This window comes from Pogoniulus pusillus, chromosome 14, assembly GCF_015220805.1.
Source record: "Pogoniulus pusillus isolate bPogPus1 chromosome 14, bPogPus1.pri, whole genome shotgun sequence".
Lineage (NCBI taxonomy): Eukaryota > Metazoa > Chordata > Aves > Piciformes > Lybiidae > Pogoniulus > Pogoniulus pusillus.
Window position 1 is genome coordinate 25773786 of NC_087277.1, and position 19265 is coordinate 25793050.

Genomic DNA, 19265 nt, shown 5'->3' on the forward strand with positions numbered 1-19265 from the left:
TTGGACAGAATAATTTACTGCTCAGTGGTTCAGACAGCAGGGAAATGACCTTGGGTAGCTGCCTCTTGATTAAGTGCCTTAAGGAAAAAGCTTGGAATGCCAGGCTCCAGCTATCCCACTCTGCAAGTACCCTAAGCACCAGGTAACAGGAATACTCCTTTCTCACTGATTTACTGAGTGCTAAATAGATCTGTCCAGAAAGAAAAGGACTAGCTGGAGAGATGGATGACACCTTGGAGGCTGAGGGGTGTTTTCTGAAGCAAGGTGCAGAGGAAGGGACTCATCTCCAGTCTTAGCTACTGAATCAAAAGCAGGGATTTGTTGACAGGAGTTACTACTCCCCCACCTGTACTTTGTATCTGGTTCAAACTGGTAAAATCCCTGGAATGGGCTGCCCGGGGAGGTGGTGGAGTCGCCGTCCCTGGAGCTGTTCAAGGCAGGACTGGACGTGGCACTTGGTGCCATGGTCTGGCCTTGAGCTCTGTGGTAAAGGGTTGGACTTGATGATCTGTGAGGTCTCTTCCAACCCTGATGATACTGTGATAAAAAGAGAGAACCCATCTTCAGAGACCCAAAGTGTCTGGGGCAGAAAATATTTCATGTGGTCATGATTAAAGTGCTTTGGTAAGTGCTCAGAACTGCAGAAAGGTGCAGAGGAGAGGGACTTGAGGGTCCTATTGGATAGAAGGATGACCACGAGCCAGCAATGTGCCTTGTTGCCAAGAAGGCAAATGGCATCCTGAGGTGAATTAGAAGGGCTGTGTAGGTTGAGAGAGGCTCTTCTCCCCCTCTACTCTGTCTTGGTGATGTCACATCTGGAATGTTGTGTCCAGTTCAAGAAGGACCTCAGGATACTACCTGCAAGAGTCCAGCGCAGAGCCACAAAGATGCTGAAGGCAGTGGAACATCTCCCTGCTGAGGACAGGGTGAGGGAGCTGTGGCTCTTCACCTTGCAGAGGAGGAGCCTGAGGGGTGACCTCACTCATGTTGATAAAGATGTGAAGGGCAGCACTGGGAGGATAGAGCCAGGCTCTGCTCAGTGATGTACAGTGGTAGGACAAGGGGCAGTGGGTGCAAGCTGGGGCAGAGGAGGTTCCATGTGCACATGAGGAAAAACTTCTTCCCTGTGAGGGTGGCAGAGCCCCAGAGCAGGCTGCCCAGAGAGGTTGTGGGGTCTCTCCTTCTCTGGAGACATTCAAAAGCCACCTGGATATAGAATCATAGAATCATGGAATCATAGAATCATAGAATCAACCAGGTTGGAAGAGACCTCCAAGATCATCCAGTCCAACCTAGCACCCAGCCCTAGCCAGTCAACCAGACCATGGCACTAAGTGCCTCATCCAGGCTTTTCTTGAACACCCCCAGGGATGGTGCCTCCACCACCTCCCTGGGCAGCCCATTCCAATGGCTAATCACTCTGTTTCTATGTGACCTGCCCTGGCAAGAGGTTTGGACTGGATGACTTTTCCAGGTCCTTTCCAACCCCTAACTATCTGTGATTCTGTGATTACCTGGGCAATCTTCTGCTTTGAGAACCTGCTCTCCATGAAGACCAAGTGGGTTTGTATTCATCTTGGGTGCACAGAGCCTTTTCTTCCATATCCTCGTTTGCTCCCAAGTAATGCACTTCAATATATGTGTCTCTAGATTGTAGATGCTTCTTAAAACAGCATCCTGCTTCCAAACTGGCAGGTTGGTCAGTTGTATGCATACATTTAAATGCACACAGACATGCTCACACAAACGTGGGTGGTTTGAATCCTGTCAATTATACAGAACCAGGCAAACATCTATGGAATAGTTAAGCATATTATGGGTATAGAATGATATAACTACTCCCTCTACTCTGCTCTAGTGAGACCTCACCTGGAGTACTGCAGCCAGCTCTGGAGTCCCTGTTACAAGAGGGATGTGGAGATGCTGGAGTGTGTCCAGAGAAGGACCACGAGGATGCTCAGAGGGCTGCAGCAGCTCTGCTATGAGGACAGACTGACAGAATTGGGGCTGTTCAGTATGGAGGAGACTCCAAGGTGACCTTCTTGTGGCCTTTCACTATCTGAAGGGGGACTACAAAAAAGCTGGGGAGGGAGTTTTTAGGCTCTCAGGACTGGGGGGAACGGAGTAAAGCTGGAGATGGGGGGATTCATAGTGGCTGCGAGGAGGAAGTTGTTGAGCAGGAGAGTGGTGAGAGCCTGGAATGGGTTGCCCAGGGAGGTGGTTGAGGCCCCATCCCTGGAGGTGTTTAAGGCCAGGCTGGATGAGGCTGTGGGCAGACTTCTCTAGGGTAGGGTGTCCCTGCCCATGGCAGGGGGGTTGGAACTGGATGATCCTTGTGGTCCCTTCCAACCCTGACTGATTCTATGACAACACACACAGTATATGTATACATTTTGAAGAGTGCAACTGAAGCAGGAGGGACAGAAGTCTCCTGCACTCCCCTTCAGACGCCTGCAAAATCTGCTGCAAAATTGTTCACACAAAAAAAATCTGTCTGAATAGAGAGATTTGGTTGTATCTCAGGGGGGAAAAAAAGAGAGTTTATGGTCTTTGGAAGAAGGGGCAGGACATGCAGATGGATTTACAAAGTCATTCTGAGGATGAGCAGAGAGAAAATTAGAAGGGCCAAAGCCCAACTAGAAATTAATCTGGCTTCAGCTGTTAAAGGCAAGAATAAATGCCTTGACAAATACCTTAGCAACAAAAGAACACTCAGATGGGCTATGAGAAGGAAATTCTTCACTGAAAGGGTTCTCAAGCACTGGGACAAGCTGCCAAGGGAGGTAGTTGAATCCCCACCCCTGGAGGTGCTTCAAAGAGGCAGAGATGGGACTCTGAGGGACATGGCTTAGTACCATCTTGATAGAATTAGAGAATGGTTGGATTCAGTGATCTTAAAGGTCTTTTCCAACCAAAATGACTCTGTGACTTGTGATTCTACATATGGGTATGAAGGTCTTGACAGCATTCCTTCTCAACAAGCCACTTACTTTTGTAGGTCTTCACAATAGTTTGATAGATCAGATGGTTCCAAAAGCAGTTTCAAAACGACTCCCCGAGGTGATACTAAAGATAATTGTGACCAGCTGGAATCAGATTTTCAGAATCCCTCAGAAAAAATCTCTTTTTTTTTTTTTTTCTGGTCTATTTTAACCAGGTCAATGCTATAAAAATTCTGGCCCTGGGTTATTTTGTCTAGGAGTCAGAAGAAACACTGAAAGAGCAGCAACGTCTTTCTCCGCATTGCGTTGATCACATGCAACAAGTATTATAGGAGTAGCTTTGGTGAAGGGAGCTGCACAAACTGCCTGCACAGCCTTGGGCCTGGTGACCTGACTTTTCCAAGGAGCCCTTTCTTTTTTGTGCTCATTTGATTGCTTATGCCTCCCATGTATCATCCTTGGGAACTGTAGTTTCTGCTTACCAGAGCCCTACCTGTGCTATTTCCAGTGCACAGGTGCACAGCTCCTAACTTGATAAGTTATCATTGGGGTCGAACTTTCAACCACCAGCAGCTCTAGTGATGGAACAAGTGTGGGCTTGATTAACAAGGCTGAGTGTAAAACTGATCAGAAGACAGTTCTGGAGTGGTATATGACAAGAAAATGTTTCTGCACCCCTTTTACTTTCATTTTGTTTCCCTACTGGAAGAAGCCAAGTTTGGTTTGCAGTTGTTTGCTTAGGACATGTTATGAAGTCATTCTTCCCCTGGACTCAACACTGGTAGGGCCACATCTAGATTACTGTGTCCAGTTCTGGGCTCATCAGTTTAAGAGAGATGTTGAGGTGCTTGAATGTGTCCAGAGAAGGGCACCAAGGCTGGTGAGGGGGCTGGAGCACAGCCCTACAAGGAGTGTTGGAGGGAGTGGAGGGTATTCAGCCTGGAGGAGGCTCAGAGGAATCATATAATCAGCCAGGTTGGAAAAGAGCTCCAAGCTCATCCAGTCCAACCTAGCACCCAGCCCTAGCCAATCAACCAGACCATGGCACTAAGTGCCTCAGCCAGGCTTTGCTTCAACACCTCCAGGGACGGTGCCTCCACCACCTCCCTGGGCAGCCCACTCCAATGCCAATCACTCTCTCTGCCAACAACTTCCTCCTAACATCCAGCCTAGACCTCTCCTGGCACAACTTGAGACTGAACACAGTACTCCAGGTGTGGTCTCACCAGGGCAGAGTAGAGGGGAAGGAGAACCTCCCTTGAACTGCTGGCCAGTGCAGGGCTCCAATATAATCCCTGTCTTCATCTTCACCATCATCTGCTCATTTTTCTCAGGGGCTGCAAATGCCTTTCTTATTTGACCAAAGAAAATCTTACCTGCTTCTGGGTGCAGCTGAGAGTGGGGAACTGCTGGATGTGTCTGGGAGAGGAGAAATAGATTTTACCACTCATAAATTATTACTTTTTAACAAAGAGTCTGGAAACAGACGGACAAAAGCCCCCAAGCCTCTGCCTGCTAACTGAACAAACCCAGCTTTAAAGTTTTCCTCTCGTTGCAGGAAATGGAAAGCTTTGGGCAGTTTCATGGGGAATTGGAGCGGGCCAGAGAAAAGAAGAACAAGGAGCAGCCACCCACCAATAAAATGCATGTAGTAAGGTCCTGCCAGCGAGATCAAGGGCATTGCGTGCGCTTTAGGAAGGGTTCGGTTTCATTGTCACTTCAGGCCAAGGAGGAGGAGATTCCATAGTGCTGCACTCATTCATCCCAGCTCCCAGCTACTCCCCTACAGATTTGTACAGTCTGCAGTGGCTCAGCCCTTTCCTCATGTTTCAGAGGAGACAGCTGGCAGAGGGAACACCATCTCCTGAGGTTCCTCTCCACTTGTAGCCCAAAGACCAGTTAAAAATGCTGCTGGCCAAGCGCTCAGACTTTTCTCTCCTATGACTTTAATCAGGGGAGATCTATACCAGCACAGCTCTCTCTCGAATTCAGTGGGGATTGTGGCTGAGGGGGAAATGCAGCTCCACTGGGAACAGAAGGTGAATGCTGGGATAGCTTGCAACAGACACCTGCACTCTCTTTATCCAGCTCTGTGGGCCCAATGCTGTTGCATTTTGCATTTGCTGGAAGCATCACATCTGTCCTTCTGGAAATCAGTGCTACCTGAGTGTGTCAGGGCAAGAACAGAACTTCCAGAGTGCCTTGAGCTGTTGACAAGCCAAGGTGCAACTGTAGGTGGTAACTCAAGTGTAACTGTGTGAATTCTCCTCCTTTTGAGCTCGCTAATGAGCTGTTCTCTGGGCAAGTTCTTAGCCCACTGACCCCTAGCAAGTGTTGAGAAAAGTCTTCTGAGAGCATACCTGAGAGTTCTGGTTTTAGCATTATTCCTCCTGGTCAAGATCCAATCCTAAGCCTTGCTCCTTATTCTTGCCTTCTTCCTAAGCACGAGCTTGCATCCCAGACCCAAATCTGTGAAATCTGGAATTTGCTTGTCACTGAAACTGCTCTGAGAGCCAGGAGGAGAGGGGTGGGATTCATGTTAGCAAGTCTCAGTGCTTTGCAAACAGAAGTGTCTATCTCAAGAAAGAAAGAGAGGAAAAAAAGAGGGAAGGAAGGAAGGAAGGAAGGAAGGAAGGAAGGAAGGAAGGAAGGAAGGAAGGAAGGAAGGAAGGAAGGAAGGAAGGAAGGAAGGAAGGAAGGAAGGAAGGAAGGAAGGAAGGAAGGAAGGAAGGAAGGAAGGAAGGAAGGAAGGAAGGAAGGAAGGAAGGAAATGCTCTCACAGAAGTAAACTCAATGCTTTGAGAACTAACAACACTTAACCACATTACTATTCTTCCAGTGCCCATCATCAGCTAATTTTGAAACAAGCCTAAATGCAGAGTGTGCTGTTCCATGTACCCCTGTGTACAAACTGACTAATTTTAGGAAGCAAAATCAGGAAGAAAAGAAGAAGTCAGGTCACTGAGAGCAAACAGATCATTGGATTTCAGCCCTCCCCTGTAGCTTTCAGATGTTGCCAGATCAGGAACTAAGAGGAATAGCTGTGAACCAAGAAGACCAGAGATCAGAGCCAGATCCACCAGTTGCTGCAACATCTCTGATGCAAGAGGTGTCCTCTGGCTCTTGAGAGGTCACTCGTGGTGTGACAAACGACACCCAAAGTGCATTTCTGTGCTTGTGTGTGCAAACACCGCAGGGGGCTCTTTGGGAAGCTTCTTGTGCACGATACGCAGGCAGAGAAATCGAAACCTTCGCGACATCAGCACATCATCAGAGTTCAGGTGTGGTATCTTGGTGAGTTCCAGACTGAGGTCCTGTGATCTCATCCATACCTGCAGGGAGCAGGAACTCTTCCTTCAGCTTTATGCCAGGAAAAACTCTGTCCTAGCTTTTATTGGAGCCTCTCCATGAGGCTCTTCACCTATGGCTTGGGAGGCGCTTTAAAACTGCCACCTATGCGGATGTTAGCTCAGGCTGCAAGGACCTTTCTGACTTGAGATTAGAACAATTATAACTCAACTTTGCATTGGGAAAAGAGGAATCCTGCTACGATATGAAATTCCTGCCCCAATCTGCTCCACACTTCCATAGCTTTGAGAAAAACAGAGAGAGCTTCCCAACTAAGTTACTTGGGTTGCTTTTCTTTCAACCAAAATGAAGCTCTCTCTGACCAGCAACAGGACCTGAGATGGAAACAGATGAGCTCTCCTGAATGCAGGGGCTAAGACATCCTGCAGCCTAGACAGCTGGTTGCATACATTTTAGTTGCAATTTGCTCTGTTGGAGTGAGGTGAGCATCACTTTGCTGTTCTCCTCATGCACTGGAGTAAGCCTGAAGCTCAGTGCAGCAGCCACCTGCAACAAAGCAACTGATCTGGAGTTTACTGGGCACATTTTTGTGGCTGTGACTAGCGAATGGCACCAATTACCAAGCTGTACTTCGAGCTTCTGTGCAAACCAGTACAAGGGTTTCTCTGTAGCGGCAGGATAGGGAACACACTGTTAATGCCAGGAAGACCATACTGCCAGCATCCTTGTCACATAATCCCCAGCAAGTTCAGCCTCTGCCCTTAGGACAAAGTTGTCGAGGAATGGGTTTGCCTTTCTCTTTTCTTCCCTTCTCCATGCCACCTGTGCTTTGCATCCTGGCAGGCATTGCTGAAGCACAGGCTGAGCCTGTTTCTGAGCTCTCTGAGCTGGCTGCTGAGGTGAGGGAGCAGCAGGATTTCTGCTCTGGTTTCTGGCTAGGCAGGTAACATATCCCTGAGAAAGTTGGTGTGCAAGAGCTAATTATTTTTGTCTGCTGCTGCCTGAGTAACTCGAGTCTGCTAGGTGCCAAATGCCTCTGGAAATCCCTCAGTTCTGTGGGAACCAAAAGGTTCAGCTTGTTCCTGACTCTTTTATGGAGTCAGACCCTTTTTGTGCAAACTTTCACAACAAAGGCTCCTTATCAGCTGGGGAGAAGATGAATCACACCCACAAGAAACACCAACTAGAAAGAAAAAAAGGATCCCAAAAAATTTTAGTGACCACTGCTTCTGCAAGAGCATGATGCATGCTGCCCTGAATGCCTATCACAGAGATGAATCAATGCACCTTGCACCATTTCCTTACACTGCTCTTTGTCTTCTGTCCTGCATGAGTCACTCAGGTTGTGACACCCTGGTGCCACTCACATGCTTCTAAAATCTTGTGCAATGCTGTCGTGACTGTTACACAGTCCATTGAAGCTTTATGTGTTTGTTGTACCATGTTTACATAAAACAAAAGAGCAAATAAATGGCTTAAATGTCAGGATAGCCTAACACAGTAAGTTTACAGAAGGTGGTGGCATGGGGAAAGGTAGGTTGGACCCTGGCTTTGGCGTGGGAGACAGTTATTTGTTTGTTTATAATCGTTGGGGGGGGGGGGGGGGGGGGGGGGTTAACCTCATTTTCTTATTTGGCTGCCTGTGAATGATAAAGAAAGAGACAACACTGTCATTGCACACATGAACTGCTGTGGTTTTACTGCATTTGGCCAAACACTTCAGAGAAAGACGCTGGTACAGAGAGGCCACGGATCTTCCCTCTGCTGCCACTCCTTTCACAAAAGACTGAGCTTTACACCAGCAGTTTTCATCCTTGGCTTGGCAATGCTGCAGTCCTACCTTTTGCCCTGGGTCCGAAGGCAGAGGTTGCAAACGTCCGGCTGCTGCGGACGGTGGCTTGGTACAACACACGCGAGGGGTCCAGATGTGCTTCACACAACAGAGAGCAGCGTCCAAGGGGAAGAACATTGCTTGGAGGCCAGACGCCTCTTTCATTGATTATGGCAAGGAAAACCAAAGCCCACATCTGCTTTATTCCTGGAGTATAGTGAGACTGATCATAACTAACACCTGCTCACGTCAGGCAAAGACTCGTCATGATTGAAACTTCTGTTTGCATTACAACTCTCAGCAGTGCACCTTAAAGTCATACATATTCATATAGGATGAAGAATGCATAATGCCTGCATAGAAAGATAAGCTGTATGACTACATATGGAGAAAAAACAGCTACAGTTCTCACAGCACTGTCATTGGTTAGTTGTAAAATACCCAAGCATCATTTGAAAAACACTAAGCTGAACTCAAAACTACACTACGAGAAGATTGGATAACTCAACCAATGCTGTCTCCTTCTCCTCGATATTAATCAACTGTAAAGTTCCCCACACACCCCCCACACCCCTTTTTTTAAACACTTTTTGTTAATTAGCTGTTATTTTAATCTCCGGTAACACGATTAGACTTCTTCTGCCTTTGGGCAATGTAGTTATGCTCTGAAGTTCTAAGGGAAATGCTGGGGGGTGTGTGTGGAGCACACACAGTGCCATGTATGCTATCTCCTGTGTCAGAACAGTGTTGTCTTCACAGAGGACACCAGCCATGGCATTAGTCATTCACTTCCCGTACACATACACCCTATTGCGTGTTGACAGCTTTATAAGGATGCAGTGGCAGCCATGGGTGCTGGGAAGCTCCTAGATGACAGCCTTTGAATCCTTGCAGTCCTGAGCAATGGTGCCTGAGTTAGTCTGTTTATTGTCTGCTTTCTCTCCCAGATGCTTGACTTGTCTGAAAGATTAATACATTAACAAGAGCGGTAAGGTCCGGGGTTGCACATCTTTAAGACATGTTTATTACCAGATGGCACACGAGATTCAAAGGCCACCGTGGAAGGTAACATTTTAAAGTGAAACAACAATATTTATGTTCAAATACTAAGCTGGTGAGATCATATGGAAAAATGGTCCTGATTAAATTAGCTTATAAACAGCCAGGATACATCTATTGCAAATTCCAAACCCCACTTTTAGTCTTATTTCTGATAGCCTATTATTTCCTGATGTATTTAGTAACACAAGACTACCTTCTTATGTAAACAGACTAGCAACTGGGGGGTGGGGGAATATATATCTGTACTGGACAGTCAATCCCAGGTTCTTAAATAATTGGAAATCCAGTGTGAAACTTATTTCTATTGTCTCCTGTTTAAAGCTAATACTCCACGTAAGAGTTTAATACTCCACGTAAGAGTTTAATACTCCATGTAAGAGTTGAGGGTTTTAAGACCTGAAAGCAATTTTAACTTTACGTTCTTCGGGGTAAAATTAATCCTGCAGACATAAGGGCTCGTTGGCCAATAGCTATCTCTGTTTGCAGGCAGTATCATGTGCTCCCACACGGCTGACAAAAACCATGTTACGCTCCTTACAGAGAATCCACGCAGCGAAAAGCAAATCCTTTGCTTTAGGGTTTCCACCGCAGGACTGACTGCCTCAGAGCTCACCGCTAAACACCATCCTCGTCGGTAATGCTAACCCTGAAATCTTTCTTATCCTCTCAAACTGTCAGAGACTGATTGTGGTTTGCAGAGGAAATGGTTTTGCACGAGTCCAAAGGGCAGCTAAGCTCTTGGTTAACAGCTCTTATCTAGCAGGCCACGCGGGCGTTAAGGCGCGGAGGATTGTAGCGGTACTCACTTTTCACACGATCCGTTTTCCACTCTCAGAGCCCCTTCGACTGGGTCCAGTCCTTGTTCTGAAAACTGTTTCAAGGCACTTAATGCTGCCTAGAGGAAAAATGAGTTGTCATAAAAGCCACAGGCACAACGGTATGAACACAAAGCGGAGGAAGCTGTGCGCTTTGATAGCCCAGACCGAAATCATTTCCCATATATTGAAGCCATTTAGACTGGAGGGTTAACAGAGTGGGGATTCTAAAGCTGTGGGACTCTGGGAGAGCTTTCCCAGCCAAGCCCTGCTGTCCCCTGAGACTCCTGGCTGCCTGGTTTGGTGAAGGAGACTTAACCTTGCAGCTCAACAACCTGTTTTGATTTCACGCTTCCTTGCACTCAGTGACTTGGTGGTGTTTGGTCATAAGTTGGACTTGATGATCTCTCAACTGCTCTCTACAACTCCCTGAAGGGAAGCTGTAGTCAGGTGAGGTTGGGCTCTGCTGCCAGTCTGTAATTTTCTCTTGCTGCTTGCCTGGCAGCAGAGCCCAACCTCACCTGACTACAGCCTCCTTTCAGGTAGTTGTAGAGATCAAGGGGATACAGTCTCAAGTTGTGCCAGGGGAGGTCTAGGCTGGATATTAGGAAGAAGTTCTTCACAGAGAGAGTGATTTGCCATTGGAATGGGCTGCCCAGGCAGGTGGTGGAGGCACCATACCTGGAGGTGGTCAAGAAAAGCCTGGATGAGGCACTTAGTGCCATGGTCTAGTTGACTGGCTAGGGCTGGGTGCTAGGTTGGACTGGATGATCTTGGAGGTCTCTTCCAACCCAGTTGATTCTATTCTATTCTATTCTATTCTATTCTATTCTATTCTATTCTATTCTATTCTATTCTATTCTATTCTATTCTATTCTATTCTATTCTATTCTATTCTACATAACTTCTTCTGTTTGAGGATTTCCTCTTCTTCTGGCTATACGGGTGACTTCCATTTGTGTTGATACAAGCTTTTGGCCACTGGAATGGGCTGCCCAGAGAGGTGGTGGAGTCATCATCCCTGGAGGCTGGATGAGGCACTTAGTGCCATGGTTTAGTTAATTAGAAGGACTAGGTGATAGGTTGGACATAATGATCTTGGAAGTCTTTTCCAACCTGATTAATTCTGTGATTCATCAGCTACATAAAGACCATGATGTACTTCCAGGATTTTTGCCTCTCTGGTCTGTCAAGTGTCTCCAGCTTCCCTGTGTTTTCCTACACTCCCCAGCTTCCTGAGCTCCTCTGGCCAAACTCTTGTCATGCAGAAGAAGGTCAGCAGGACACTGCTGACACACGTTGAACAATGCAGCAGACTGATGTCTCATACATAGGTAGGTGTGCTAAAGAGGGTCAACCAATACAAGTTGATCAAGAAGCACCAGGAAGAGAAGAATGCTTAGTTTTCAGCTGTTTATTTTCCATTCTTTATTGACTGGCTTCCCTCTTACCCTCCTGAGCCTTGCCTTAAGATTCAAAATTGTTCTTCTCTCCCTCCTAAGTGCTTTGGCAAAAGCCAAATGCTTTTTTTTCCTGTTTAATTTAGCAAAGGTTGATTATGAAACACTCAGACTTGGAAAACACACCCAGCACAACAGAACAGTTGAAGTCAGTTGAGTCTTGAAGGTGAAATGTAAAGCAGAACTGGAAAAGGTTTTTTTCTATTTCCCATCTCACCTAGGATGCATTCGGGGGGGGAAAGGGGTAGCTTTGCACAAACATTGTCATCTAAGGTAGTATCTTAAGCAGTGGGGATGTGTGCAGGCCCTACACAGTGAAGCAAGAATTACTGTGTAGAAAACTGAATGTTACTCTCCTCTTAATTATTAGGACAGAAAGAGTCCACCTCTCCATCCTCATTTCCCATCCCTCGCAGAGAGCAGGGGCTCTGCTGCAACAGCAGCAGTCATTGTAAGTGAACTGCTACATTAACTTTTGTACCAACTCTGCCTGGATTCTCTCTGCCTTGGAAGGTCTCTTCATACAGCTTCAGTATTCTTAGACAATGTGCATTTGGGTGAGATGAAAAACAGTGCACAATTCGCCAGGCTGCCCTAAAGTGAGAAAACAGGCTCCCAAGATGGGTGCATACTCCTGGGATGCATCAAGAAGAGTGTGGCCAGCAGGTCGAGGGGGGTTCTTCTCCCCCACTACTCCATCCTGCTCCACATCTGGAGTACTGTGTCCAGTTCCAGGCTCCCCCAGTCCAAGAGGAAGAGGGATATACCACAGAGAGTCCAAGCGAGGCTACAAGGATGATGAAGGAAGGGACTGCAGCATCTGTCTGATGACTAAAGGCTGAGAAACCTTGGGCTGCTTAGCCTGGAGAAGAGAAGGCTGAGAGGAGATTTTATTAACCTTTACAGATATCTGAAGGGTAGATGTCAAGAATTAGGAGCCAGGCTCTTTCCAGTGGTGTCCTGTGATAGAGCAAGGGGCAAAGGATACAAACTGAAACTCAGGAAGTGCCACCTCGACATGAGGAAAAACACTTCTTTGCTGGGAGGGTTTTGAAGCCCTCAAACAGGCTGCTCAGAGAGACAGCAGAGCCTCCTCTGAAGACTTTCAACAGACCTGTTTGGGTCTGTTGCTGTGTGACCTGCCCTGCTTGACCCTGTTTTGGCATGGGGGTTGGGTGTCTATGTTCTCTGGAGGTGCCTTCCAACCCCTCCCATCCTATGATTCTGTGATCCTTTGACTGGTCTCTACTAATGGCTATCTGCCAAAGCTTCAGCAGGCTGCACAAGGCATTCCCATCCACAGTGCAGGAAGGTGGGATTGCCCTGGTTAGTGAAGCTTTGTGGGGTTTGCCCTAGAAAACAATTAAAAAGCCTGACCTCTTATAAATGGTCTTGGCAAATCTCAGATGATCACTGTTAACTCACCCATCCACTCTATCTTTACTAAGTGTTCTGCACCCCCTGTATCTAACACCTAACCTGCTCTCTACCTGCTCCTTTTCCCCATCCATTGACATAATTTCCCTCCCCATCTCCAAACCTCAGATTTCTTTTTATTCTTTCTCCTTGCTATGGCTAGAGGTCTAAGGGTCAGCTCCACCTCAATAACAACTTCCATTACAGACTCTTTCCCTTGTGTTGCCCATTGGGATCCCCAATGAATTCATTCTCCCATTCCTCATTTCTTCTGGTTTTCTTGACATTTTTATGTATTTGCATTTATTTTTAAGCCAGCTCTTTCTCTGCCACCTCATAGTGTCCCTTGTTCTTTTGGACATGCACTCTCATCTCTAGGCTCTAATCACCACCTGCCTTTCCATCCCTGATCTTGACTGCACCACAAAACTAACATTTGTTCAACCCAGATAATTTCTCCCAGTGGCAAGAAGAGTTTTCATCTACTCTCAACTTCTCTGTTTATTCCAGTAACCCAAGACATTTCTCCATCCCAGTTTCTGTCTTCTCCTGCTCTCCCTGGGGTCCTTTTCATCACAATGCAAGCACTACTGATCATATGAGGAAGGGGAGTGACTTGGGCTCCTTGCACAGGGCTGCTTCTCTGTTGTCCTTCAGTTGGTCACGGGTTAGCACTCACGAGAACCAAACAGTTTGATGGTTAGAGTGGCACACAAGAACCTCCTGTCTCCTCATATCTATTTCTCCTGATGTACATAAGTAGAACAATCAGGATCTTCTTTCTTCTTATGTGTGGTAACTCAAAAAACATTACTAGGCAGCACTGCAAGGAGAGAAGGAAGCTGAGACATCTGCTCCTCCTACACTGCTTAACTGCCACCTCATCTGCTTTTGAATCCACCTTGTTTACTTTTTCATAGCCACTCTTAGCTTCCGTGTTTGATGTGTGAATTGTAAACTTGTTGTTGAAGAACTATTTGTTCAGGTTGTTTGTTTGCACAGTGGCTTGGACAAAAAGGCCCTGGTGAGAAGGACAGCCAAGTCATGTTTCATTCAAGATTAGATCACAGGTTGATCCTATGACATGCAGAACAGTCTGATCTCTATCAGTGGTCACTGAAATCCCCGAATCATTGAGAGATTAATTGGACCAACCCAAACTTCCTAATTCCTTTCTGGAATTGCTCTGAATCTGAGTACATCTGTTAGTGATTACTGTTTTACTCAAAGAGCTGGCCACTGCAAGGCATACCACATAAATTACAGAGCAGCTTGCAGGGGTGCTTTCCAGAAACTCTGCTTTGGAACTTCCTAGAGGAATATTAGCCACTATCACAACAGAAACAGAACACAAGGGCATCTCTTCTCTTCCAGCAGCAAGGGGAGAAGTAGCACAAGCTGAAGCAATCAGCTTTTTGCCTGGAAGATTGTGTCACTCTTACATGGGTATTGAGGAAGTCAATACAGAACAATTATAGGAAACATAAGATGATTCAGGGGGTTCAATAACAACACATCCACGCTTGTAATGTGGTGTGCTCTCTGTTCCCCATCTCACCCTTCTTTAAGCCCTGCACTATCCAAAATAAAATGTGATATGAAAGATATCAGATCTGTGCATGGCTGAAAGCAAGTATCAGAGGGGGAAGTGGCAAGAAAACAGTGCTCTGTCTGTATCCTTGATCTTCCAAGCAGAGGTGCCAGGGTGTTTGTCCAGGAGTCAGCCTTTACACCAACTCTTGTGGCTAGGCTTGTCACCTTTGCTGCTCTGGAAGATGATGATCTCTTCAAAAGCTCATGCTTCTCAGTACCAAGCCCCCATTCTCCACATCTGTCTCAGCCCCACAGCATTCCCATGCCAATCCAGGGCCTCTGGTCTTCTCCCCTCTGCTACCCACCCCAGGGCTCTGACTTCTTTTACAGCAGATGCAATCATGCTTCCTCGCAACTCTCTCCCTTTCACAATCCCCACTCTTTCCTGATCCTAAAAGCTCCCCCCACCCAGCTTCCCCAGATACTCCCAGCTCCCAGAACTAAATCTTCCTTTCCCAGGTCCTCCCAACCTCCTACATCTCACAGTCCCTCTTTATCCACCAGTTTCCTCAAGTGTTCCAAGTTGATGTGGGACCTGATTTCTTTTTGATGGAACCATCTCTTTCTCCCCACATGATATCTGTTGGGGAGGGGAAGACTAATTGCTCATATCCCAACTTTTGCAACAACATTTGAATTTCCAGAAAGTTTATTTCCTATGTAAAAGGGATGTGGAAAGGATCCTTTCCTGGGACGTGCCTGAAGGGCAGCAGAAGAATGGTAGAGAGCGCCTTGCAGTGGCTTAAAAACTCCTCCTTTTCTTTCTCCTATTGCCTACTTACATTTGGAAGGATCAGCAGAGAGAACCTGCTAAGTAAACAGTAATTTGGACCTTAATAGATGTCCTTAATGTCTCCCTGCTGTGTCCCTAGACAGACATGAAGATGCTGGATTCAGGAAGGAAGCTGGTAGCTGAGAGGCTGTGACCTGAATAGTCAGCAGAGTGACACAGAGCCGCAAAGAGGAGCTACAAGCAGACACCAGGCTAATTTAATCCATGATTCAACTCTACTAGTCCCAGCAGATTTACACCACTTGGCTTAAATATAACTTATGAATAGCAGATAACTCAGGTTAAATGAAAAGGAAAGAAGAGAATGGAACATTTGACAGTGAATCTGGCAAACAATTTCCTCTTTCAAGGGCTCGACACTTCCTTCCATTGATATTTTTTCTTACAATGGAGCATCTGCACAGATAGAGAGACCTTTTTTTTTTCCTCTCCTCCAGAAGATTTTACAACTGTTTTGTGAGCAAAGCCCCACAGGTTACAGAACAGATGTCCTTACACATTTCTCCTATCACTTGTTCTCTCCGTAGCTACGACGGTGCCAAAAATACGATGCCAACAGGATGCACCACGCCGCTCGCTGTTTGTCTTGGCTGCCACTCCCAGTGTTGCTCTGTGTATGCCTCAGGATGGGGATGGATGTTTCCAGCCACTTTTCAGCTTTCCCCAACTCAATTGGCAATTAGTAAAGAGCACTGAAGCTGTTTCTCACTCTGGGGATTAAGCATCTTAGAATGACAATCTGGTAACATTAGATCATCCCTTTAGCAACGGCAGACAGGCACTACGCTAGCCCACGTGCATTTAAGACCACATCCTCAGGATAAAATTCCCCTGTGTTTGTTTTAGCACAGTATGTGGTTTGTGTTCTCCCTCTCCAATCTGTGCTGCTTTGCAGATTACTCCACCAAGCTGAACGCTGTAAAAGTTTGTTGTTCTCTGTGGCTGTTCCAGTTGACTTTACCAAGGAGGTCCAAGACAATTGTAATAAACACACTGCCTGGCACTGCTAGCTGAGTGGTGATATGGCTCCTAACATCACTCTTCTAAGTGGAGAACTCTTGGAGCCAGTCCAGAGGAGGGCCATGAAGGTGATCAGAGGGCTGGAGCACCTCCGCTATGAGGACAGGCTACAAGAGTTGGGGCTCTTCAGCCTGGAGAAGAGAAGGATTCCAGGAGACCTTATAGTGGCCTTCCAGTATCTGAAGGGGGCTACAGGAAGGCTGGGGAGGGACTATTGACAAGGTCTTGTAATGACAGGACAAGAGGTAATGGGTTTAAACTGGCAGAGGGGAGATTTAGACTAGATGTTAGGAGAAAGTTCTTTCCAGTGAGGGTGGTGAGACACTGGAATGGGTTGTCCAGGGATGTTGTGGCTATGGTCTGGTTGCCTGAATAGGGCTGGGTGCTAGGTTGGCCTGGATGATCTTGGAGGTCTCTTCCAACCTGATTCTATGATGATTCTATGACAGGCTGAGAGAGTTGGGTTTGTTCAGCCAGGAGAAAAGATGGCTCTGGGGAGACCTTAGAGCAGCCTTCCAGTACCAGAAAGGGGCTACAGGACAGCCAGGAAGGAACTTTTGGCAAGGGTTTGTAAGACAAAGGGCAATGGCTTTGTGCTGGAAGAGGGGAGATTTATACTGGAGATCAGGAAAAAATTCTTCCCAGTGAGGGTGGTGAGACACTGAAACAGGTTGTCCAGGCAGGTCCTTGTCAGTGTTCAAGGCCAGGCTGGATGGGGCTTTGAGCTGACCTGGTCAGGTAGAAGGTGTCCCTGCCCATGGCAGGAGGATGGAACTAGACAACCTTCACAGTGCCTCCCAACCCAAACCATTCTATGATTCCATGACATTTGCTTGTGTTGTCTGACACACACACATACAGAGCAGCTAAAATTTGACTCCTTAAAACTGCCATTTAATTCTCTTGCATTTACAGGCTGGCTGTAACAAAGCCAAGCCAAAACCAGGTGATGGGTATTGCAAACAAAGTCCTTCTCCTCACACCTCCTGGTGTAAATGGATTTACTAGATGGCAAGCAATAACTCCTGCCCCTTTCCTCCCGATGTGCCGGTCGATAAGATTTTGGGTGAACCAGTTTTAACACCTGCTTAAAATTTGCCTTCAGAAAGGCTTTTTCACACTGCACAATCTAATCTTTAATTAAATGACTTTAAGAGCCCTTTCCTCCCACAGTTTACCATAGGCATGAAAAACACAGGGATATAATCTGATTAATTCGTGCAGTTTCCTTGGAAATAGCCTTTTTCCAACCAGATGAATCCCTGCACAAAGGCAGAGCCACCTGATAGGCAGTACAATGGAGGCTATCCAACTGCACCTGCCAAGAGAAGGAGCTTGGAGGACAGGAGGCCACTACCTTCAAAAAGAGAGTCACTCACAGACTCATAGCTCAGAACAAGTCCCACACAGCAGTAAATGCTACCCTCAGGCAACTCATGGAGCCAGAACTGAAATGACACATAATCCACATAGAGCCTGACCGTGCCAGCTTTCTGGGGGTAAAGTAAGGATTAACTGTTCCTCAACAGCTTTTTCCAATCTGTTAGGCAGAGCTTCTATCATACAGCATGCATGTCACCTTCTTCCACCTAGTTTTTGACAGACATGTCCACTCCTTCCTCCATGCCTCACTATTTTCCAAGGAGAGGATCAAGGAATCATAGAATCAACAAGATTGGAAGAGACCTCCAAGCTCATCCAGTCCAACCTAGCACCCAGCCCTGCCCAATCAACTAGACCATGGCACTAAGTGCCTCAAGGAGTGAAAGCTGCTATTGAACCTGGAATTTTAATTCATAGAATCATAGAATCTGATTCTCTGATTCTATCTTTTCATCCTATATTCATCAGTTCTGATTTAAAAATCTGGAAGTTCTGTTACATTTGTTTCTTAGAGCAAGGGGACACAGTCTCAAGTTGTGCCAGGGGAGGTCTAGGCTGGATGTTAGGAGGAAGTTGTTGGCAGAGAGAGTGATTGGCATTGGAATGGGCTGCCCAGGGAGGTAGTGGAGTCACCATCCCTGGAGGTGTTCAGGAGAAGACTGGATGAGGCACTTGGTGCCATGGTCTAGTTGGCTGGCTAGGGCTGGGTGCTAGGTTGGACTGGATGATCTTGGAGGTCTCTCCCAACCTGGTTGATTCTGTGATTCTATGATTCTAAATTCAAAACTTCCTTTCATTTTTTTCCCTTCTGTTGTTACAGCTGAAAGAACAAAGAGTCTCCCATCTTACCCAGCCACATAAAGTCAAATAGTTTAAAATGATCAAATCTCAAAGTGTCTACACTAGGTATGGACAACAGAATTTCACCAGACAAGAACTAATCTCAGGCTGATCTCTCATCTTCAGACAAAAGCTTCTTAAACACTAACTTTAAGAAGGAGGAGTCACCATCCCTGGAGGTGTTCAAGCAAATCCTGGATGAGGCACTTAGTGCCATGGTCTAGTTGACTGGCTAGGGCTGGGTGCTAGGTTGGACTGGATGATCTTGGAGGTCTCTTCCAACCTGCTTGATTCTATGATTCTATGATTTCGTGCCTCTGGTAATTAAAGAACTTCTGATGAGAGCACTTAGGTGGTAAATTATTGTGAGGGTAGGAAGAGGTTTAAATCATGCATTTGAGGCAACCTTCAAACAGAGCCAAAAAGCTGCAGGCAACTATTAGAAGAGTTTTGAAAACTGTGGCTTTAAAACCTCAAGCCGCAAAGAGCAGAACGCAGATCGGCAGGCAAAAGCGTGCACCAGCAGGGAAGAAAGGCCATGAATCACTGTCTCTTTCATCACTGATGGCTGGAAAATATCCTTGTCAGCTGCCTTCTCAGAACAGCTTGGCTTGTTTAATTATTTATTTATGGGCATTTCTCCACATCAGGGCCATAGATTTACAAGTCCACTGTCATTAACCCTATCTGTACTGCAGGACTTTTGGACTTGGGATAAGTGGGTTGAGGCTCTTGGCTGTGTACAGGTTCACGAGGACTTCTGAAATGCTCTGTACAAGACACTTCTCATCTGTCTGATTT

At 46.5% G+C, this 19265-nt stretch overlaps 1 protein-coding gene across 5 annotated transcripts in view; it reads right to left on the reverse strand.

Annotated features, from left to right (window-relative positions):
* Positions 1 to 7924: 7924 nt before the first annotated feature.
* The window catches only part of STAU2 (staufen double-stranded RNA binding protein 2), a 193462-nt gene continuing 182121 nt past the window's right edge, over positions 7925 to 19265 (reverse strand). For all 5 annotated transcript variants that reach the window (XM_064154640.1, XM_064154644.1, XM_064154639.1 and 2 more), the window contains 2 exons: positions 9951 to 10039; positions 7925 to 9042 (listed from right to left, as the gene is read on the reverse strand). In XM_064154640.1, the coding sequence (XP_064010710.1) occupies positions 8949 to 9042; positions 9951 to 10039 (183 nt within the window). In that variant the 3' untranslated portion in view covers positions 7925 to 8948. The remainder of the gene's footprint in view (positions 9043 to 9950; positions 10040 to 19265) is intronic.